The sequence below is a fragment of the Apteryx mantelli genome, chromosome 30 (genome assembly GCF_036417845.1).
Source record: "Apteryx mantelli isolate bAptMan1 chromosome 30, bAptMan1.hap1, whole genome shotgun sequence".
NCBI classification, from domain to species: Eukaryota; Metazoa; Chordata; class Aves; order Apterygiformes; family Apterygidae; genus Apteryx; species Apteryx mantelli.
Genome location: NC_090007.1, coordinates 4,925,062 through 4,947,272, shown reverse-complemented (window position 1 = coordinate 4,947,272; position 22,211 = coordinate 4,925,062). Strand labels below are relative to the sequence as shown.

General features: G+C 61.6%; 1 protein-coding gene across 1 annotated transcript; it reads left to right on the top strand.

Annotated features, from left to right (window-relative positions):
• Window positions 1–991: 991 nt before the first annotated feature.
• LOC106484091 (unconventional myosin-Vb-like) lies at window positions 992–22,063 on the top strand. Its single transcript, XM_067313087.1, has 37 exons — window positions 992–1,067; window positions 5,269–5,379; window positions 5,856–6,018; window positions 6,155–6,299; window positions 6,537–6,693; window positions 7,220–7,360; window positions 7,679–7,760; window positions 8,046–8,153; window positions 8,450–8,562; window positions 8,786–9,051; window positions 9,316–9,397; window positions 9,766–9,906; window positions 9,987–10,109; window positions 10,586–10,669; window positions 11,612–11,758; window positions 12,015–12,112; window positions 12,271–12,357; window positions 12,427–12,538; window positions 12,829–13,040; window positions 13,246–13,402; window positions 13,817–14,056; window positions 14,939–15,148; window positions 15,439–15,532; window positions 15,799–15,944; window positions 16,357–16,470; window positions 16,625–16,858; window positions 16,937–17,037; window positions 18,061–18,247; window positions 18,460–18,553; window positions 18,998–19,132; window positions 19,316–19,467; window positions 19,819–19,908; window positions 20,162–20,312; window positions 20,788–21,058; window positions 21,156–21,330; window positions 21,516–21,596; window positions 21,697–22,063. Exons 1-37 carry the CDS (start codon window positions 1,041–1,043, stop codon window positions 21,853–21,855), a joined length of 5,190 nt encoding a protein of 1,729 aa, XP_067169188.1. The 5' UTR covers window positions 992–1,040; the 3' UTR covers window positions 21,856–22,063.
• Window positions 22,064–22,211: the final 148 nt, after the last annotated feature.

Genomic DNA, 22,211 nt, shown 5'->3' with positions numbered 1-22,211 from the left:
GCAGGATGCCGGTGCTTTCTGCTGCCGGAGGGGGACGGCGGCACCGCGGGCACGGCGTGAGGTTGCTGGTCAACACCTCTACCGCCGATTTGGGGACTCCGGCTGCGCGGGGCAGGAGAGGGCGCCTGGGCACTGCTGCGTCCCCTCCGCTTTGTCCCTATCCCGGCGGGATCACCCCAGGACAGGGCCTGGCCTCCGTCCCCACTGCAAAGTCGGCACCGGCAGCGCCGTGGGGCTGGTCAGGCCACCGCAGGCCAGCGGGGACCATCCACTCGTGGGGGACCCGTTGGGCACCCATGGGCAGTGGCACCCCCATAGGGCAGGGACTCCAGACAGCGGCACCCACAGACAGCTGCCAGCCCACCCCAGGTCCCAGGGGGGCAAAATCCCCCCCAAAGACAAGTGAGAACCACCTGGGGACCCCCCCCCAGCTCTCAGTGGGTGCTCGGGGTGCCCTGGGTGCAGGGGGCTTAGATGGGGGGTCTGGGGTGCCCTGGATGGGGGCTCTGGGTGCCCTGGGTGCAGGGGGCTCTGGGTGCCCTGGATGGGGGGAATCTGGGGTGCCCTGAGCAGGGAGCCTGGGGGGTGCCCGGGATGGGGGCTCAGGGTGCCTGGGATGGGGCCAGTCCTGGGGTGTCCCAGACAGGGGGGGTGTCAGGATGTCCTGAGTTTGGGGTGCTCCAGACAGGGAATCTCAGGGTGCCTGGAGAGGGGGGGCAGAGGGTGCCCTGGCCGGGGGGGCCCTCGGGGTGCCCTGCATGGGGCCGGTCTTGGCGTGTCCTAGACAAGGGGGGCTCAGGGTGCCCCGGCCGGGGAAGGGGGGTCCCAGCCAGGCTCAGCACCCCCCCCCCCCCCGAGGGTCCCCACGGCCGGGGCAGGGGGTGGAACCGGCGGCCGAGCGGGGCGGGGACCCAGGCGTCCTGCCCCCCCCCCCCGCCGCCCAATTAGCGGCAATTAGCGGCCGCGCTGCCGGGCTATAAAAGAGCCCCGGGGCCCGGGGGTGCGAGGCACCGGTACCGGCGACACCGGGGGGTCCCGCCATGGCGGCGGGGGAGCTGTACGGGCAGGTGAGGCGCTGCCCGCGTGCTCGGCGCTGCCCGCGTGCTCGGCGCTGCCCGCGTGCTCGGCGCTGCCCGCGTGCTCGGCGCTGCCCGCGTGCTCGGCGCTGCCCGCGTGCTCGGCGCTGCCCGCGTGCTCGGCGCTGCCCGCGTGCTCGGCGCTGCCCGCGTGCTCGGCGCTGCCCGCGTGCTCGGCGCTGCCCGCGTGCTCGGCGCTGCCCGCGTGCTCGGCGCTGCCCGCTCAGGCCCGGGCTCGGCTTGCAGGTGTAGCCGAGGGGAAACGATTTCCCCTCGGTGCTTTGTGTTTGCCTGTTGTAATCCGGCAGGTGAACCGCTGCCGGGGACCGGGATGAGCTCCTCGAGTCCGTGCTGCGCTCGCTGCCTCCTGTCCTTGCTCCAGCCTGGAGTCGGAGCTGGGCTTGAGCTGTCAGGGGCCTCTTGCAGGCCTGGGAGCGCTGCCCCGCTCTTGAGGGTGTCTTGGTCATCTCGTCCCCGGGGCTCTGGCATCCTGACCTTGGGACTATGTGAGGTGCCATCCCTGATTGAGAAACCGGGGATTGAGCCTGGTCTGAGCGTGGCTTCCTGGGTGCTTTTTGCAGGAATGCTCTTGGGAGAGCTGCTTTCCCAGCTGCTGCTCTGCCTTGCATGCAGCTGGAGCTGGTGCCACCCCTGGGTGCCCACCAGCTGGTTGGGGGCCTGGTGCCCCACACGATGGTCCTGAGGGACCTATGTGGTGGGCCTCAGCTCGCTGACACTTTGCAGGGTGAGATACCCACCAGCGCTGGTGCATAGCACCTGGTTCTGCTCCCATGGCTGGTCCTGCCCCGCATGGGTGCTGTGGGCAGCCTGGCTGTGCAGGCGGCATCCTCCTTTTGAAGGAGCAGGGGGTCTCTGAAGCCCACAGCAGCCCCTCGCACATCTCCAGGCATGCCGACAGCGGGTTTCCCCCTCCAAAGCATGTTGCCTGCATTAGTGGCACTTGAAGCTTTTGCAAAGAGCCCTTCAGCAGGAAGGGCCGTCTGACTGCTTCCTTCCTGTGCCCGTGACGTGGGAAGGGATAGAGCTCAGCCAGCTGCACGTGTGCCTGGCAGCTGCTGCCTTTGTGGGTCTGCAGAGCTGGTGGTGCCTGGTTGGAGATGCCACCGGTGTGGGCAGATAGGATCTGAGGTCAGGAGGGCCGGAGGGGCACACGGGGACATGCAGGCTGGCGTGTGTCCCCCTCTCCCCGAAGAGGCGCAAGCCCGCAGGGGAGGTTTCTGCAGAGCTCAGGGGTGCGATGCAGCATCCCTGCACGAGCAAGGTGCCGACCTGGGTGAAGCAAGGAAGGTTTTCACGGCTCTGGTGGAGGCATCTCCCCCATATGTGGGTTGCCTTGGCCCGAATCACGGGTGGTGCTAGAATGGAAATGGCTGTGCCTAGCAAACCTGCCCTTCGGCTGGAAGTGGCTCAGCTGTGAGCAAAGCTAGAGAAACTAATTCCCCTGGAAACTGGAGGGGGAGAGTTGTGGTGCTCTGTGTGGGTGAAGGCTGCGTGGGTAAGGAGAAGCCACCATGACCGAGGCTTTTGTGTGCCGTGCCGGTAACCTCAGTGCTGAGATTGTGCAGCTGTTCCTCGAACGCGGGCTCGGTTGCCTTGAGCTTTTCCAGGTTGTGCATTTGGGCTGGAGGTTTCCTTGCTGTGTGTCAGCCCTGGGCTTCCTTGGAAAAGAGGTGGTGACCGGAGCACAGGCTGAGGGTGACCTGCTTGCCGCCGGGCAGGCTAGTGGGGATGCTTGTTCTTCCAGCCCTGCTTTTGGGCTGAAGCCTGTTAGTGCGTTAGTGGGAAGCTTTAGATCATGCAATTTTCACTCCCCCCAGCGGCTAGGACTCATAAACGATAATGGTTTCCTGTAGCAGAGTTTAGCAGTCCCTGCAACCTGATCTTGTTCCTTCCCCTTTTTTTTAAAAAAAAAAAAAAACCCTGCAAAGTCAAATGTTCGGTCTCCTAATGACTTCTTGGCTGTAAACCCCAAGTGCGGGCCCCCTTCCTTCCCCTGCTAGACTTGCAGACTATTCAGGACTTGTTTTATCCACTTTAATGATGCGTTAACACATGTGCCTTGCACACTGCAGCCCCGGAAAGCTTTGCTGCAAGCCAAGCTTCCTGGATTTGCAAAATCAGCAAAACGGGAATGTTTTTCTAGCCCCTGTTTCTAGCGAGAGGCCAGCAGCAGCCCACTGGGGCGGGAGCACGGTATGTTAGAGCCCCTTTGCTGCTCTGAAATGGCTCCTGGAGCTGGCGGAAAGGGATACAAGCTCCCCCCCGCTCCCGTCGTGGCCTGAAAGCAAAGCTGCATCCATTAGGAGGAGGGTTTTTTCTTTTTTAAACGCGCAATATGGCCTCGTCTCTGCCTGCTCGGAGCAGCAGGAGGGAGCGGCCTCCTGGAAGCAGACCTCGTTCTCGTCAGTCTGGCAGGGTTGCCGAGACGGGCGTCTGACAACTCGGTGTACAGAACAAGGGGACGCGGGCGCCTGTGCCAGCAACGGGGCCAGATGGAGCACCGGCTTCCCGGAGCGCTCATTGCCCTGCACCGGCTTGGTGCTGGGTGTTTGCCCCTGCTCTTGCCAGTCCAGTGGGGCACCTGCAGCATGATTTTTCTCACCTGGGTTTTGCACCTTGCAAAAGGAGCCTGGTGGTGTCGTGCTGGCTATTGCACCAGTGCCGAACATCTCCAGCCCTGCAGGGTGACTTCAAAAAGGCTTTTCTCATGTATTAGTGCCTGAGTCTAGGGGTCCAGAGCAGAGTTAGGGTTTGCATTTTTGCTTTCTGCCTTTAACATCTTTAACATCTGGTGTTTGGAGGCAGCCCTGGGATGGTGGAGGGGAGACTTCAGCTGGCAGCTGGGCACCGGAGGCAGGAGATGCTGATGGGTGCCTTGCACAAGGCTGGCCACTGTGCCCGGCCATGGGAAGCTGCAAGCATCAGGGAAGGGTACAAGGTGATTTGTCTCGTTGCTGTCCCTATGCTCTGGGCTGCAGCTGGGTTTCCAGAGCTGGAGGTGGTGTCTGGATCAGTGCAGCAGTTGGCTGAGGACCTTGCTGCATGTATATCTGCTTACAAGCTAGTTATCCCTCCTGGGAAGAAGCTAGGGTAGGAGTTGTCTTGTGGCTTCACCACTGGCTACTAGTGGATCCTGTTACCTTTATGTGAAATGACATTGTGGGACCTGGCATGAGCTGTCCTCTCCCCTCTGCCTCCTGGTGGGGATGAGCTGGGAGTTGAGCAAGGTGCTCTGAGGGTGGCCAGGCTCAGCGCCACAACTGCAGACCCTTCTTGCTGCTGTTAGGCCAGACCCAGCTCCCACCCTGCTGAGGCTGGAGCGCTTGCTGGAAGAGCAGAGACCCAAGGAAGCTGCTCTGACCCTAAGACTGGGGTCTCCAGGCTCGGAGAAAAGCAGAGTCCTGCCTTTGCAAGCAACACGGTGGCTCTGAAGCAGGCAGAAAGGTGCTTTTAAGCCAGTGCAGAGGACGCAGCGGGTTCGCTTGCAGGGGAGGCGGAGGAAACGGCTGGTGCTGCGTTACCGCGCTTGGGGCGCGGGGAAGCGGCTGCGCCTGTGGCAGATGGCGGTGCTGGACTGGTGCTGCTGCTATTTGAAGCATGTGGAGTGTGGGAGGGAAGACACCTTTTTATAGTCCCTCTTAATCCTGCACTCACTGGAGGAGGGGCTTTAACCCACCAGGCATCGCCGCTCACCGGCGGGGACTGGAGTCACTGCCCAACTTGCTGCTTGAGCTGGCCTTGGAGCTGTGCCAGGGTCAGTGCTGGAGCATCTTCTAAGCATCTTCCTTGGCTCCAGGGAGATGATGGTGGTGGCTCTGGCTCTGGGGTGCTTCTAGCTGGTTTTGAGCTGTTTCTTGCAGAAACTTTTCAGTGACAGGGAAAATCCCACAGGGTCTGTCTGCTGGCAGGGGGGAGGGACTGCAGGACTTGCAGTGCTGCCAGACCCCAAGGCTGGGGTGGAAATACTGTGGAGCAGTTGAGCTGCAGGAGCAGGTGCCTCTGCTAGAGCGATGCTGTGCGCCGGGCAGCCTGTCCCAGGCAAGAGCTGCACTGTGGCCTGCAGAGAGGGCTGCGGCGGTCGGTTCAGACCCTGGTGGCTTGGTGCTTTCCTTGGCTCAGCCTCTTTGCCATGGGTCTCTGCAGGGGTCCTCTCCTTCCTGTGTCCCTGCAGGGTGCCCGGGTGTGGATCCCTGACTGCACTGAAGTCTGGAGGGTGGCAGAAGTAACCAGGGGCTACGAGGAAGGAGACAATGTTCTCCATCTCCGCCTGGAAGATGGTTTGGTAAGGCTGGAGCTGCGTGCCCTGGTGGGTCCCTCCTGTGCTAGCTGAGCATCCTGTGCCTGCAGGTGGGATTCACCTTTACAGCCCCAAATGAACCTGGGCCCTTAAAGCAGGGAGCAGAAAGGCCAGTGGTGGTTTTGAACACTGCCTGGATGTGCCCAGTGGCCACTAGACATCTCTGACAAGTCTGCTCCAGCTGTTGAGGCCAGACAGTGCAGACACTCAGCACTTACCCCTGCGACCAGTCCTGCATCTGTCTGTACCATTGCTCCAAGCAGGAGCCAGGCTTGCTGGGTCCTGCCTGGCCCCCAAACTGCCTCCAGCTCAGCTTGCTGGGCCAGCTGGGCTTGCAGCTCCTGATGGCTGTGACCAAGGGCCCAAGCATGGCCTGCAAAAAGCCCCCTGCGTGGCCAGTCCTGCCCTCTGCAGGCTGTTGGCCAGGCTCAGCGCTTATCCTGCTCCCTGCATCCCCGCAGGAGCTGGCCTACCCCTTCGGGTCCCAGCTGCCACCTCTCTGCAACCCCGACTGCCTCTCCGGCGAGGATGACCTGGTGGCCCTCAGCTACCTGCATGAGCCGGCTGTGCTGCACTCGCTCCGGGTGCGCTTCCTGGAGGCCAACGCCATCTACACCTACTGCGGTGAGTCCTGCACGCTGCTGTGCCTGGCTCCCACCCCGGCAGGACTGGCGTGGTGTGCCTCTTGGGTGCTCAGTGGGGTGCAGGCACATGTCGTGCCCCAGCGTGACGTTGGGTTTGCATGTTCCTTTTCCTCCAGGTATTATCCTGGTTGCCATCAACCCGTACAAGCAGCTGCCCATTTACGAGGAGGAGGTGATTTATGCCTACAGCGGTCGGGAAGTGGGGGACATGGACCCCCACATCTTTGCCTTGGCAGAGGAAGCGTACAAGCAGATGTCACGGTGAGAGCTGTTGCTGTGCCAGGTGGTTGCTGCCCGCTCTCCCAGATCCCACCATCCCTGCTAGCGTGGGGCAGATGGAGGGAGGAAGGACAGCAGCCACTGCTTAGGGTGATGCTCCCAACTCAGGAGCATCCTCCAAGGCTGCAAATGGGGAGACTGAAGCGTGCTCTGGACCACGGTCTCTCCCCACGAGCCTTCCCCCTGTGGCTGTCCCAGTCTTACATCTCCATCCTGCAGGTACGGTAAGAAGCAGTCCCTCATCATAAGCGGCGAGTCGGGCGCAGGGAAGACTGCGTCGGCCAAGTATGCCATGCGATACTTCACCACTGTTGGGGGCAGCCTGGGTGACTCCAGCATGGAGGACAAGGTGCTGGCTTCCAGCCCCGTCATGGAGGTGGGTCCCCTGTCTCCACAGGCTGTGCCCAAAGCCAGCTCTGCATGGAGGCAGCTGGGCACTCCTGCAGGCTGCCCCTGTGTCCTTGAGCTCCTCATAGCCCTGGTTGACTCCTCACATGCTTCTGGGGCTTGAAAGTGCTCAAATCTCAGCCCTGCACTGCCCCAAGCCACATGGTCATCTTGCTCCCTGGATGCCCGTGTCCTTGTGCTGAGGCAACAAGCCATGGCAACTCCAGGTGTGGTCTGGGGGAGCTCACATCCCACATTGAGGAAGGGGTCCTTGTCCCTGGGTGCCCCAAGCACAGCTGGGCATGGCTTTATCCAGGCTCCCAGCACTGGTTGTGCTGCCTGCTGGGCTGATTGGTGAAGGAGGGAGAGGCAGAAGTCCTGGGTCCTACTGGTTTTGCTGCAAGTTTAGTGGGTGATGCTGTGTCTAAAATGAGTGGTGGTGGGGATCGAACTTCTCTACAAAGCCCTTGCAGGTGCAGGGTTAGCCAAACCTGCCTGCCTTCCCTCCCCACCAGGCTTTTGGGAATGCAAAGACAACCAGGAATGACAACAGCAGCCGCTTTGGGAAGTACATAGAAATTGGCTTCAGCCAGGCATATGTCACAGGGGCCACCATCAAAACCTACCTGCTGGAAAAGTCCCGGGTCACCTTCCAGGTGGGTCTCTGGGGTGGATGGGGACAGGGCTGTGTGGGAGCTGCAGGAGCTTGGAGACTTGCTGAGTCCCCCCATGTCCTGGTGCTCCCAGGGGTGAGCTGGGCTGAACCCTGCCCTCCAGGGCATCCTCCTGGGGAGCAACCCCAGTGTTGCTGGATTGAGCTGGGAAAGGGGAAGATGTCCCTTAATCTCTGAATCCAGGGCACCAGCGCTGCTGTGGGTGGACACAGCCCCAGGGTCCCTGCCCTTGCTGGGGGAGTGGGATGCCCTGAGGTGACCAGGCCACTCAAAGCTTTTTCCTTCTCATTTTTTCTGCAGGCAAAAGCAGAGAGGAACTACCACATCTTCTACCAGCTCTGTGCCTCAGCAGCCCTGCCTGAGCTCCAAGGCCTGGGTCTCCGTGAGTGCCACCATGTCCCCCCACAGCACAGCTCACTGCCAAGGACAGACAGTGCTTGGCCCCCTCCCCTTCCCCTGCCTTCTGCCCTACCCCAACTGGCTGGCCAGGTGCAGGGCCACCTGTGCTGTCAGCTGGGTGCTGGAGGGTGGCCCCTGGACCAGCTCTGCTGCCGTGGATGGGCACCCCAGTGCTTGGGGCAGGGTAAGGGCTAAGCCAGCCCAGCAGTGCCTGGGAGGCCAGTTGTGCCAGTTCCTGAGCTGATGCCAGCTGGTGTCTTGTCTGCAGGTGGGGCAGAGTCCTTCCACTACACCCGCCAGGGCCAGTGCACCTACGTGGAGGGCACTGATGATGCTGCTGACCTGGACAGCACACGGCATGCCTTCTCGCTCCTGGGTACTGTCCTTCCCCGGGCACCAGGGTGGGGGAGCCTCATGTGGGGTGGGCTAGTCCACATGGCTGTTCACCCACTACTTTCACCTCGTTGCTATTGCAGTGTCCTGGTGCGGGGGAGCCTGGCTGTCCATCTGACTAGGGAAACCTTGCCCCGCTCCTGCAGATGCTCCCATCCCCTCCAGCTTGTGCAATGCAGGGGGGTTAGACCAGCAAGTGGGGAGAGCCCTGTGGGGTTTTGGGTACAGCTCCAGGCCTTACAGGGCTCATTGGGCTGTGTCTGTGTCTGTGCCTGGCAGGGGTCCTGGAGACTGAGCAGCTGGAGCTCTTCAATGTCCTGGCTGCCATCCTGCACCTGGGCAACATCGCGATCAGGAGCAGGGACCGTCATGGAGATGGCTGCTTTGTTGAGGTGGGTGACGGCTTGCTGCTGGTATCCCTGAGCCTTGGCAGGGTGCCCATCTGCGTCCACATGGCATGACCCTGGATCTGGATTTCTTGAGCTGCTCTGGCTGCAGGAATTGCACCTTGGCTATGGGCCATGGGGTGCAAACAGTCTCTGGCCCAGCATGGGCCACCCTTGCAGCATTCTCCCACCCCAGCACCTGGAGTGACAAGGTTCTGTCTGTCCACAGCTCACAGACAAAGCTCTGGGCCTGTTCTGCACACTGCTGGGTATTGAGGAATCGCAGGTGTCACGCTGGCTCTGCTACCGCAAGCTGGTCACCACTGGGGAGACCTACATGAAGCCCCTGTCCAGGCAGCAGGCACTCGACTCCCGGGATGCCCTGGCCAAGCATATGTATGGGAAGGTCTTCGGGTGGATGGCAAGTAGGGTCAATCGTGCCCTGCGGTCACCAGAGGGACACCACACCTCTATTGGCATCCTGGACATCTATGGGTAAGAGGAGCCATGCTCCAGTCAGCTCTCCTCCAGGCTGGGCTGCAAAGAAGAGCATGGGTCTCTTTCCTGGATCAGCCATGGCAGTCTCTCCGCAGGCAGCAACTGCTCTAGCTGGGACTGTGGACAGTGTTTGTCTGCAGTGGTGTCAGCTGGGTGTTTGTGCCGGTCCTCAGATGGCTTTGCTCATCCTTGTGGAGCTGTAGGCTGGATGGGGTGGCTGTTCCCTACAGCTGCCTCAGTTCAGTCCTCTGCTACCCTCAGGTTTGAGATGTTTGAGCTCAACAGCTTTGAGCAGTTCTGCATCAACTATGCCAATGAGAAGCTGCAGCAGCTCTTCAACCTGGTAGGTGTCATGAAGATGTGCCTCTTCCCCACAGTGCTGGGAGCTAGTGAGGGTGGGCCCTGCACATCCCAGCTGTGCTGTTGTCTTTGGCTCTCTGCCTTGGGAATGCAGCTGGTGGCTGAGTTCCACACACTGTGGACACAGGGCTCTGGGAGGCTGCTGGAGTTGAGCATGGACCATGCTGAGATGCCTTCTCCTTTTTCCAGGCAGTGCATGGCTAAAAGTGCCCCTGCCTTCTCTCCCGTTCCCCAGGAGAAGGCTGCTCAGGTGCCTTATGGAAAGCAAGCTATTGCCTGCAGCCTGTGTTGGAGGCTGGCCACCTCCATCCCTTCCCAGCTCAGTTGTCTTCTGCTCTTCCTTCCCTTCAGCATGTCTTCAAGTTGGAGCAGGAGGAATATGTGACAGAGGAGATTCCTTGGGTCTTCATTGACTTCTGTGACAACCAGCCATGCATCGAGCTCATTGAGGGCCGGCTTGGCATCCTTGACCTGCTGAATGAGGAGTGCAAGGTGGGCGAGGGGTGCTGGCAGCAGGAGGCTGTGGCCATTCAGGGCCCCCAGCTGCCCCCTCTGACACACTTGCCTTTCAGATGCCCCAAGGCAGTGATGGGAGCTGGGCCCAGAAGCTTTATCAGGCTCATCTCGGCAGCTCCCACTTCCAGAAGCCCAAGAGGCCCACAGATGCCTTTGTTGTCTGCCACTTTGCTGGCAAGGTAGGGAGAGTTGTGGTGGGTACGGTCTTGGGCTGGGAGGGCTCTGCAGTGGGTCTGTGCCAGTGGGCATGGAGCCTGCCCCATGCTAGAGCTGGTGGCAGTGGCTCTGCCAGTCTGTAGCCTCCTGCCATCCCAAACAGCTGGGACAACCACCCATGTCCAGACACCTTCCCAGGCAAGGGAAGCAGATCCTGCTGGTTGTGCTGGAGCAAGTCTCTGGCCTCCAGCTCTCTGCAAGGCCCTCAAAATGGAAACTCCCTGGCTCTTGGGTGCCTCAGCACAGCCTGAGCCCAGTGACGGTTCCCAGCACCAGCAGCCTCCCAGCAGGGTGGAAGGGGTACAGATGTGGCCAAGACAAGCTCTGACTCATGCCAGGACTTTCTGAAGCCTTGAACTGACCCTAAGCAGAGCCCTGCTCTAAACAGGGCTGGGAAGCTCCCCAGGCTAATGCTGGTGCTGGCTTTGTCCCCTGCCAGGTGGAATACCAGTGCAATGGGTTTGTGGAGAAGAACAGGGACACTGTTCCTGAGGAGCTGGTCGGGCTGCTGCGAGCCAGCAAGGTGAGAGCTAAACTGCCCAGCTGTGCACAGAGCAGGGGCCATGCAGGGCAAGGTCTGGGTGACTTGTTGCGAGGGGATTTGGGGACTGGAAGTGCTGGGCAGTGTAGAAAATGAGCCCTGCGGGATAAATCCCTGCCTGCTCCCTCCTTGCCTGTGAGGGAGCAGGATTAATGCCAGGAGCTCTGCTCGGCGGCTTCCCTGGTTGGGTGCCAGCAGATGGGGAGGGCACCCTGTGCTCATGGCCAGGACGAAGGGCGCTCAACGCTGCCCTACCAGGCTGCTCCTGGGCACAGAGGCAGGTGTTGGCCCCCGGTGCCGGTGGATGTGGGGCTGGTGCAGTGAGGATGCTTCCCAGCAGATGGTGCCAGGCCCACGCTGATGCCCTGCTGGTGCTGCAAGGCGTGCCGGACCCACAGGGTGGACTAGGGGCTGGGTGGGCTTGGCCTCGTATGACACCAGCTGTGGGCAGCGCAGCCCTGAGATCTGGGTACACCCCCACCCCATTCCCGTGGCTTGGGTGTGGGATGCGGTGCCGGTTACCTCGGCCTTGCCCTTGCTGCGGAGGGCTGGAGCATCCTGCTGCTCCCGGGTTAGTAACGCTGTTATTTCTTCCCTCCACCCTGCGTGGCGTTGGCAGAAGGTAAGGGGAGGCTTGGAGGGCTCTCGAGCACACCTAGGAGGGTGTCCAGGGCTTGCACTGGGTTTCACCTGGGGGAAGCAATAGGCAGAAGCACAGCTGGCTCCTACACATCTGGCAGGCACTGGGCCACATCTGGGAGGAGTGCTCTGTAGCAGGGCAGAGGACTATGCGCTGAGCTGGCCCCTGCAGAGCCTGCGGGCTGTTGGGGCTGCATCTCTGGGCACTGGGTCTCAGGTGGCCTCGGAGGGGAGATGCTTGTGCGAGGTCTGCCTGGCTCTGATAGCTGCTCTGCTCTGCCCCAGTCCGCCCTGCTCGCTGAGCTCTTCCTGGAGGAAGGGGAGGGCACAGTCCCACAGTCCCGTAGGTCCAGCGGGCCCAGGCCGGCCAGTCGCCCTGGCCGGAGATCACTGCCCGGGAACAACAAGAACAAGAAGTCCATCGCCAGCCAGGTACTGAGCTGGGGAACCGTGTGCTGACCCCAAGGCAGGGAGGGTGCATGGGGCACAGATGCCCAGGGGTAGGGTAGCCATGAGAGGACCTGTCATGGGCTTTGCAGGCAGCTCTGCCAGCCCTGGGCCCTCTGCCCCAGCTTGGGGCTGCTGGGAGAAGGCCAGCTCAGCCCTGCTCCATGTAGCTGGTTCCTGGGGACCATGAGCCCCGGGACATGCCTGCCAGCCCTGACTGCACTTGTGTTGTCCTCTGCAGTTCAAAGCCTCCCTGCACAAGCTCATGGAGATGCTGGGCAGCACCACACCGCACTACATCCGCTGCATCAAACCCAACGACAGCAAGCAGCCCTTTGTGTGAGTGCTTGGCCGGGGGAGGCTGGAGGGTTGGGGACATGGTGTGAGGTGCTGTCACCCCCCAAGCTGTGTCCCACCTGCCCTAGCCCAGGAGGGCCCTGCACGCTGGGCTGGGGTCTGGCTGGGATCTTGTCCCAATTAGGCCCTCTTTGCCCTAGGTTTGACTCCAGGCGAGCAGTGGAACAGCTACGAGCCTGTGGTGTCCTGGAGACCATCCGGATCAGCGCTTCGGGCTACCCCTCCAGGTACCCTGGCAGCACCCCAGGGCTCCTGCTGGCCATGGCACCCACTGACTCCCTGACTGTCTCCCACAGGTGGATGTACCAGGAGTTCTTCGACAGGTACCGGGCTCTGGTGAGCAGGGAGGAGCTGACAGGCACTGATGAGAAGCGGATCTGCAGCCTTGTCCTGGAGAGACTGCTCCAAGTAAGAGCCCTCGATGTGGAGGCCATGGTATCCAAGCATCCCTTGAAGATGCTTCTCCCCATCTTTCTGCTGGCATGCCTGGATGTCTGGTGGGGTACAGCAACTGGTCCGGCACAGCCAGGACTGGGCGTGCTGGGAGACAAGGAGAAATTGGGATGATCCAGACCCAGGGGAGGCTGAACAAGGAGGTCAAGTCCCAGGGCAGTGAGCAGTGCTGTTGGCAACACAGAGCAGGGGAGCCTGGCTGGGATGTGCCTTGTCCTTGGCACTGACTCCTCCCTTGCATGCAGGACCCCAGGAAGTACCAGTGTGGGAAGAGCAAGGTGTTTTTCCGGGCTGGCCAGGTGGCCTACCTGGAGGAGCTGCGCTACCGGAGGCTGAGGGAGGCCTGCGTCCTGCTGCAGAGGCACCTGCGAGGCTGGCTGGCGCGGAGGCGCTTCCAACGCACGCGCACGGCGGCCGTCTGCCTGCAGCGCTATACCAGGGGCATGCTGGCCCGGAGGTGAGCTGGGGCCAGGGCTTGGGGTGCCTCCCCTGTGGAGGGAACAGCAGAGGCCTGATGCCATGAGCTGAGAAAGAGCTTCAGCTCTGGGGTGAGCTGGTCTTGGCTCTGCTTTGACCTGGGTGTCCCTGCGATATGGGCTGGGGGGTTCTGCCCTCCCTGCAAGCTCTGCCACCCCGTGCCCAGCTCTCTGCCCTCCCTGCAGGCTTGCCAAGGTGCTGCGGAGGACCAGGGCTGCCGTGGTGCTGCAGAAGAGCGTGAGGATGGCTCTGGCCAGGCGCTCCTATCTCCGTGTGTGCCGGGCTGTCCTCACTATCCAGGCTTTTGCCCGGGGCATGTTTGCCAGATGTCTTTACCGACAGGTAGGAGCCTGGTGGCGCAGTGGGAGTGAGGGGGTCCTGCCTGGATGGGGCCAAGCTGTAGCCTTGGAGGTGGGCATGGCGCAGCCCTGCTGTGCTCCTGCCCTGGTGCAAGGCAGGAGGTGCTGGGCCTTGCACCCTGCCATGCTGGGGCAGGCTGGGAGCTCCTTGCTGTCACCCTGGTCCATATCTGCAATGCTGTCACCTTCCTGTCCTCTGTGACGAGCTGTGGTCACTTGGCAGGCTGAGCATTGCTTGCTGGAAGCCCAGGGTGGGATTTGCAGGGGACAGTCACCCCATCATCTCCTGGTGACAGTGCAGACTGACCCTGAGCATCCCCAGTTGCACAGCACTGGCTTTCCCCTGGTCCCCCCTCTTTGCTGACGGTGCCACTGCCTCACCACTCTCCCTCCACAGATGGTGCGGCACCAGAAGGCCGTGGTGATCCAGGCTGCCGTGCGCGGCTGGCTGGCCCGTGCCCACTACGCTCGCCTGCGCGGGGCCGTCATCTACCTGCAGTGCTGCTACCGCCGGACCCAGGCGCGCAAGGAGCTGCGGCGCCTGCGTGCTGAGGCCCGCTCGGTCGAGCACTACAAGCAGCTGCACAAGGGCATGGAGATCAAGGTGATGCAGCTGCAGTGCAGGTTGGACGAGCAGGTGGGTGCTGCCAGGCTATGGCATGGTGTTGTGGCCAGGACTCGGGCTACAGCAGCCCCGGGGCATTGCTTTAACTATCCTCAACCTCTGCTCTCCTTCCGGATCCCAACTTCCTAGGGCAAGGCAGCAGCTGCTTGGGCAGACTGCTCTTTGCCAGAAGCTGAAACCACAGCATCCCATGTCTTTGGTCTCCTCCTGGCTGTGGGGTGGGAGCTAGCCCTGCAGATGCACATCACCAGGCAGAAATCACATATCCATTTCTCATTCCTGGATTTTTAGTGCTTCCCTGTGGACCTGAGGAGCTGTTGCCCCAAGGCTGGGTGGCTCTGTCCTTCCCCAGGCTGGGCTCCCTCCTGGGCGCTCAGTTGGGTGCAGCCTTGCAGCAAGGTGTTGTGCTGCTGGGAACAGCTCTGTCCCGGCACGCTGCGTTCTCCTACTGAGCTCCCAGCCGGTAGCATCTGCTGTCTCCATCTGCGTCGCTGTCTTGGCATCGGCTCTGGCTGCTCTGTCTCTGGGGGTGGCTATGGAGGGGTGTAATCCTGTCTCTGGGCATTGGGGGAAGCAGGCCCGGAAAAGCCTGTGGTCAGGACTGACCGGGAGGTGGGGAAGGGGCTGTGAAGCTATGGCTAGTCTCACATGTGGCTTCATCTGGGGTGATGCCTCATGGAGGGGAGTTCTGCTCTGGGTGATAACAGAGGCTCAGGGCTCCAAACAGTTCAGGCTGGTGGGAAATGAGGTACCTGGACTCTTGGGTTCACTGCAAAAGATCAGCCTGGATATGTGTGAGCTCCTTCTGGCACAGTGCACCACTTGATGGAGCTCGGGTGGGGACACACTGCCCTGCTCGGACCCAATCTGATGTGCTCTGCCCCATCGGCCCAGGCCCAGGAGAAGCAGCGCCTGTCGGAGCAGCTGTCGGCGCTGAACGCTGCCCATGCCGAAGAGGTGCAGCGGCTGCGGGCTGAGATGCAGCGGCTGCGGGAGGACACGGTGGGCGACTCCCATGTCCAGCACCTGCAGGAGCGGCTGGCTGAGCTGGAGCGGCACAGTGCTGAGAGCAGGCTGGGCCAGGAGGTGGAGGAGCTGAGACAGGTTGGATGCAGGGGAGAGGGTCCCGGCTGCTCCCCATCGCTTGGGGCAGCCCTGGCTGGACAAGCTTGGCCAGGGATGCTCTTACTCTTAACCCTGGCTTAATCCAGCCTTGGGCTCCAAGGGGCTCTCCAGGATCTGCTAGTTGGCAGTGCTGCTTGGGCACCAGTGGCTGGTTCAGGATAGACCCTGCAGGGGCCGGGCTGGGCAGGAGATCCCCAGGCAAGGGCAGGCAGCCGGGGCTGGCCCCGCACAGGGCTCTGGCTGTATCTGCCCCCTGGTTTTTCATGCAGCGCTTGGCAGAGGTGGAGGCTGTGAAGCTGCACCTGGGAGAGGAGAGAGATGCTCTGATCCAGCAGACGTTGGAGCAGTCACAGGATCTGGAAGGTAAAAGGCCTCTTCTGCCTGGCTCGTGCTGTCCCTGGGGAGTAGTCCGGAGAACTGGGTATGGGCTGGTCCTTCAGGCTGAATGCATGTGCCTGCAAGCCCCCTTGCAGGAGGGGGACCCTGGCCATGCTGCCCCCCTTCGGAGGGGTCCCGGCTCTGCCCAGAGCCATACAGCCTGCATCCTCCTTTCTGCCTGAGGGATGTCGCTAGGCCAGAGCAAGCCCCACTCAGGCCATGAGCACTTCCCATGTCCATCTGTCCTGCAGAGCAGCACCAGCGAGCAGCGAGGGAGAGCCGGGGGCTGCTGCAGGAGCTTGAAGAGGAGCGGGCTCGCTACCAGAGCCTGGTGAAGGAGTACGCCCGCCTGGAGCAGGGCTATGAGAACCTGCGGGATGAGGTGGCTTTCCACAAGGTGACAGACTGGCATGGACACGGAGGGGTTTGGGGTGGAGGAGTACCACAGCTGAGTGTGATGAATATAGCAGTCCTTGAACACCAGCCTTGCTAGGAAACCAGCTGAGCCAGCTTGGAGCAATGCCTCCCTTGGTGCCCTTGCAGGGCAGCAGGTACCAGGTCTCTGCCATGCAGCCGGCTAGTCTAGGGCAACCTCTGGCCTTGTGGGAAATGAGAATTGGGGGCCAAACCCCATGTGCTGGGATCCCTAAGCCAAGATAACCTGGGGTTTTCCAAAATCATCTTCCCTTCAGCTATTGCTCCTTCACAGTGGGACTCCCCTCTAGCAGTCAGGAGAAGCTGCCCTGTTCAGTGTTGAGCAGGGATGGTGGGATGTGGTAGAACAGCCTTGTGCTTCTCTCCATATGCAGCAAAGCACCTTCAGACGGTCCCCTTCGTCTGAGAGCTTCCTGGGCTCCGAGAGCAGCTACCTGTCTTCCATGTCCACAGCCCCCTCACGGGATGGCTCTGACCTGCAGGCTGAGGCAAGTTGTGACACTAGTGACCCAAGTGTGCCTGGTGAGGATGGAGGGGAGAGTGGTCTGTCCCTTCTCTTGCCTGCCCTATCGGGGAAGGATGTCTCTTGATGTACATGGTGTGGGCTGCTGGGCCAACCTCTGTCCCCTTCCCTGTGTCCAGGGGCCAGAAGAGCGCTGGCAACCAGTGCTGGAGGGTCAGCAGCCCCAGCCCGGCAGTGAGGCCATGCTGAACGGCAACGTGGGCCAGGACCCCTTTGAGAAGGCGTATCTCCTCCTCCTGGGGCAGCTCAACGCTGTCAACGAGGAGCTGGCCCGGACCCGGGAGGAGCTGCGGAGGGCCAGAGCTCCTGCAGAGCCTGAGGAGAAGAAACCCCTGGACTTTCTCAAACGCAGGGTGAGCACCCTTCCCTGCTGCAAGCGGGCCTGGACCCAGGCTCATGGCAGCTCATCTCACCTTGTTTTCCTCTCCCAGCAGAACATAGCTGAGATGCTGGGGCTGGCCAGGAGCCCGGAGAAAGCAGCTGTAGATGATGACTTGAAGCATGCATATGATGCTGTCCAGGTTGCCAATAGGTGAGTGCTGGTGGTGCACCCCCAAGGAGACTCTCTAGCTGAGGCCAGTTTGTACCTGGCATTTGTGACATGAGTACAGTCCTTCAGCTGGTGCAGATGGCATGCCAAGCAAACATGGGCAGGGTCTCCAGGATGGGCTAGGGACTGCCTGTTTGAGGTGCGTGCTGTGAGCAGTCTGCCCAGAGTGTGAGCATGGCTGGACTGTGGCTTTCCCTGCCTTTGGAGGAGGCCGGGGGAAGTGCTGTTCCCATGGGTGCACCGGGCACCTGGGGAAGGTGCCCCTGCCAGTCCCAGGCTGCTGGCTCTCCCACCCACCCCAGGTCTGCGGTCCCATCCCTGCATAGAGGGTAAGGATGCTCTGACCCTGGCCCCGAAGGCAGGAATGTGCCACCCCACAACAGGCTGCCAAGCTGGGATGTCTCAGGCTGCTGCTCCCAGGCGGTTCCTGCTCTGGAGGAGCCGGCCATCGCTAGCCCACCGCAGTCGCCATGGTGGGAAGGCATGTTCCAACCAGGCCCTGCAGGCTGCAAACCCTGTTCAAAGCAGCCCCTTCCCCATGCAAGATCAGCGTCTACAGCCTGAGCTCTGTAACAAGCGGCTGGGCTGGGAGTGAGGGGCAGCCTGACACCCTGCACCACACAGCCGTGGGCTCGGTGCAGTCCCAGCTCCCATTTCCTCCAGTGCACCCAGCTGCTTTTTCCCAGGGAGCTAGAGCATCCCACTATGCTCCCAAATACAGGCAACATGGGAACACCCATTTCTCAAGCTCCCTGGGTGCCCCAGGCTCAATAGGAGCCCTCCAAGGGTGGCAGAGGGTTTGGCTGGAAGCAGCCTGTTATTGAGCTGGCACAAAAATCTACATACATTTTTTTGTGCTCAAGGCTTGATGCAGGAAAACATGAGATGGGAGATGCTTCTCTAGGGGGCCAGTTAGATCTGTCATCCTTCCCTGGGTGATGGCCCAGCCTCGTTCCTCAGTTTCCCCTGCCTAGCCCATGCACGCCCTGTGCTTGTGCCCTGCAGGCTGTTGGCAAGCCAGCTGCGGGAGGAGAAGCAGCAGCATGAGGAGGAGGTGGAAGTGCTGCACCTGGACATCTGCTCCCTCAAGCAGCTGAGCCAGCAGCAGGCGGCCCTGATCCAGGACCTGCAGCGGCACCAGGGGCAGGAGGGGCTGCAGCAGCATGTCGTGCGGCTGAAGGAGGAGAACTGGGTAAGGAGGGGAAAACAGGGCACCAGGACATGGCTGGGGGCTGGCTTCCCCCTCCAGCCCTCACGTGAGCCCCAGGCAGCCCCTTGGGGAGCAGTGCAGGGGACCCTGCTGTCTCCTGCCAGTTTTGCCCCGTAGGAGGGTCCTAGGTGCTGGTGAGGGTGTCTGGACTGAGGGGAGGCTGCCTGAGCCTCACAAGCCCTGTGCCTGCCCAGGAGCTGGCCCAGAAGCTGGAGAAGCAGGAAAGGACCACACTGAAGCTCCAGAAGCAGCTGAGAGCCTATGCAAAGCAGATCCAGGACCTCACAGGCAAGTGCCTGCAGCTCCCTCCCAAGCAGCTCAAGCCAGGGAGCAGGGCCTCCCCCAAAGAGGGGTGCTGAGGAGCTCTGCTTGGAGCAGGGAGGCTGCCAGGTGCTGGGAGGACATGGCCTTTTAGCTGCTCTGCTGGGCTCATGTCACATCGTGTCCCTTAATGGGAGCTCCTAGGTATGGTCCTTGCTCCAGTGAGCTTGCATCCTCTCCAAGGCATGGTAAATGGGATCCTTCCTGTCTTGGCTGCCTCTGGGGACCTTTCCCTTTCCCCTTCTGCACTGTGGTTGAAGGAGCCAGTGCCTTGGAGCAGGTCCCCAACCATGCTGGAGTCCCTCAGAGGGGACAGCTGGAGCTGATAGTTGATAGCTCCTGGCTTCTCTCTCTGGGACAGGACCCAGTCCTGGTCCCATGGCAGGACTTGACCTGTGCTCCTCTCCCCAGTAAGGAGAGAGGCCACCTGGTCAGGACAGGAGCCAGCAGGGTCCCCAAAGATCTCTTCCCCAGCTGGGCTGTCCCAGGCCATGCTGGCCTGGAGAATGGAGGATGAAGGGCGCATCATCAGGACCATCATTACAGGTAGGATTTGGAGGGAGGGAGATTCCTTATCCCACATCTCAGCTTCGTCCCTGCAAGTCCTGGCAGGGTTTCTTGCCTGATGTGTGTGGGCTCCTTCTTCCCACACTGCTGGAGCAGGATTCTGCCCAGCTCGGGACCAGTTTTCCATAGCTGCTTGGATGCCAACTGTTCTCTCTCCTTTAGACTACAGACCTCAGAGCAGCCCTGGGGTGCTCCCGGACCTGCCAGCCTACATCCTCTTCATGTGCTTCCGGCATGCAGACCACTGCTGTGACGAACCCCGGGCCCGCTCGCTCCTGGATGCTGCTGTCAATGCCATCAAGAGAGTCATGAAGGTGCTGGGTCTTGCTGGGCAGAGCGAGGTGGATTTGTCCCCCAGGCCTAGCATGTGCCAGGCTGTTTCCAGCCTGAGCGTCTCCTGGGGTGGGAGGGTGCCCTTGGGTGCTGCAGGGCTCCCGCTGGAAGGTCTGACTGCATCAGTGGTGGTCCCCAACCTGAGGTGCCCTGGTGTGGGGCAGGGAGGCTGTGGCCCACTGGGTTTAGGGGACCAGTACAACCCCTCATCAGGCTGCAGATAGTGTGGGTCACGGAGCTAATGTGGGACCTGCTGCGGTCGCTGCCAGAGCCCCACTGACCCCATGCTGGGGCTGGGACTCTGCCCCAGCCCTCGTTGTCCCCTCCTGCAGAAGCACAGCGATGACTTTGACGTGGTGGCCCTGTGGCTTGCCAATGCCTGCCGGCTCCTGAATTGCCTGCGCCAGTACGGCAGGGATGAGGTAGGGCCGAGCCCCGCAGGGGCTGTGATGTCTCCCTGGGGAGGGGTGGGAGCTGAGCAGAGATGGGGTGACCATCCCAACCTGGGCTAGGTGTTGCTGGGCTTTGGGGCTCCATCCTCTAGGCCTACAGCCTGGGAATGTGCTGGGCTGACCTTGCGCCTTGCTTGGGCCCCACGGCTCCTGGAGGGCCAGGGTGGGTTCTCAGCAGCATCTCCCAGGACCACAGCCCCCTGACCCAGCCTGTGCCCTACAGAGCTACTGGCAGGAGAACACGGTGAGGCAGAACGAGCATCGGCTGCACAACGTGGACCCGCAGGGCGCCTGCCGCAGCCTGGGTGCCCTGGCCGTCCAGCTCTACCAGCAGCTCATCCGCACTGCTGAGAAGGGCCTGAAACCCATGATTGGTACGGCTGGGGCTTGGTGGGGGGCGCAAGGTACCCCGTGGGGTGGGAGCTGGCTCAGCGGAGCTGCACTTGGCTGCACAAACTGCCTGTTCCTGCAGCCATGAGGGTTGTACCGAGAGGGGCAGGGAGGACTCTGGTCTGAACTGTGGAAGGTGCCCTGAACTGAGGCTGTCCTTCCATGGTGAACACCTAAGCATCCTCAGGGATGGCCTGGAGGAAGTGCCTAAGTGGGGGGCCAAGTCCCTGGGGACATCGGGATGCTCAGTCTCCCCCATGCCCAGCTCTGCCTCCTCCCAGCATGTGGCCAACTGGGGGGAGAGGTGCCCCCAAGGGCTGGGGCACCTCTGCTGCCACCAGTCCCCCAGACCCAGGGCCGAGGTGCTGGATGCTCAAGGTGCAACGCATCATCTCCCCTCTGCTCTGGCCAAGCTGGGTACTCCAGCACGGCCAGGCTGAGCCCTCTCTGCCCTTCTAGTTGCTGCGATGCTGGAAAGTGAGACCATCCAGGGCTTGTCCTCTGCTCGCCCCCCCGGCCCCCGCCGGCCCTTGGCAGCCCCTGCCCACACACTGCCCGAGCTGCTGCTGCAGCTGGGCTCCTTCCGCGAGGCGCTGAGCCGCCAAGGACTGCCTGCCACCGTGGTGCACCAGGCCATCCGCCAGCTCCTCTTCCTCATCAGCGGCACCACCCTCAACTACCTGCTGCTGAGGAAGGATGCCTGCTCCTGGAGCCGTGGCATCCAGCTGAGGTCAGTCTGGGGTGGCCGGGCAGGGGGACAGCTCAGGTTGTGCACAGGGACCTGGCACATGCCTGCCTGTCTCCCTATGGCCTGGTCTCCCTTGCAGGTACAACATCAGCCAGCTGGAGCAGTGGCTGCGGGCAGAGGGGCTGCACCAGAGTGGGGCTCGCGAGGTGCTCGAGCCCCTGGTGCAGGCTGCCCAGCTGCTGCAGGTGAAGAAGGCCACAGAGGAGGATGCTGGAGCTATCTGCAGCCTGTGCACGGTGCTGTCGACACAGCAGGTACCATGGCGCTTGGGTTGGCCATGCACCCACCTGAGAGGTTCCCATCCCTCTGCATGACCCCCCCCCTCCACCCTGGGCCCACTCCGCCTCCCTGGGTGCACTGAAGTCTGGCAGACCTGAACATGGCACTGGGATTAGTGGGGCAGCTGGTCCCTGCTGATGGTCCCCTCCATCTCCTGCAGGTTGTGAAGATCCTACGGGCTTACACCCCTGCTGCCGGGCTGGAGGAGCGTGTGAGCCCCAGCTTCATCAGCAGTGTTGAGGTGAGTGGGACCCTGGGTCTGGCACTGTAGGGTGCTGCCCCACATGGGTCACCCCCTGCCCCAGGGCAGTGTGGGATGTTGGAGGACCGTCTCCCTGCAGAAACGCCTGCAGGAGCAGAACCCAGGGGGCCCCAGCCAGCTCCTGGTGGACACGTGTCACCTCTTCCCTGTGCATCTGCCCTTCTCTGCCTCCTCTGTGCACCTGGATGAGCTCCACATCCCTGAGAGCATTGACCTGGCCTTCCTCCTCCGTGTCTGAGCCCGTGTCCAGCCCTGCAGTGGTGCCAGTGCCCAGCTGAGCATCGGGATGAGCCTGAATCCCCTCCGGGACAGGAAGGCCACGAAGGCTTCTGGGTGCAGCACTTTTTATGTGTCCAGTTCCTTTTGGAAGCTATTTATTTATTGAAACTCATGTGCATTGTTTGTGGCGCAGCCAGGGCTTGTGCAGGTCCTGTGCTGAGGGCCTCAACCACTTCTTTTAATCCTTTGAAGTTAATAAAAGTCTTTGCAGATAACTTGGAGCCTGAGGCTGTTTTTGGAGGATGCTCTGCTCTTTGGGTGGTGCTACCCTTGGGTCCTGGGGCCAGGGGCTGGGTGTTGTGCCCAAGAGGGAGC

What these genes read in the sequence shown, in the direction of transcription:
- LOC106484091 (XM_067313087.1), top strand. Translation starts at nt 1,041, where the DNA reads ATGGCGGCGGGGGAGCTGTACGGGCAG. An exon ending in GCGTACAAGCAGATGTCACG is followed by an intron (nt 6,300 to 6,536) that starts GTGAGAGCTGTT and finishes TCCATCCTGCAG; the next exon opens with GTACGGTAAGAAGCAGTCCC. An exon ending in TGGACTTTCTCAAACGCAGG is followed by an intron (nt 16,859 to 16,936) that starts GTGAGCACCCTT and finishes TTCCTCTCCCAG; the next exon opens with CAGAACATAGCTGAGATGCT.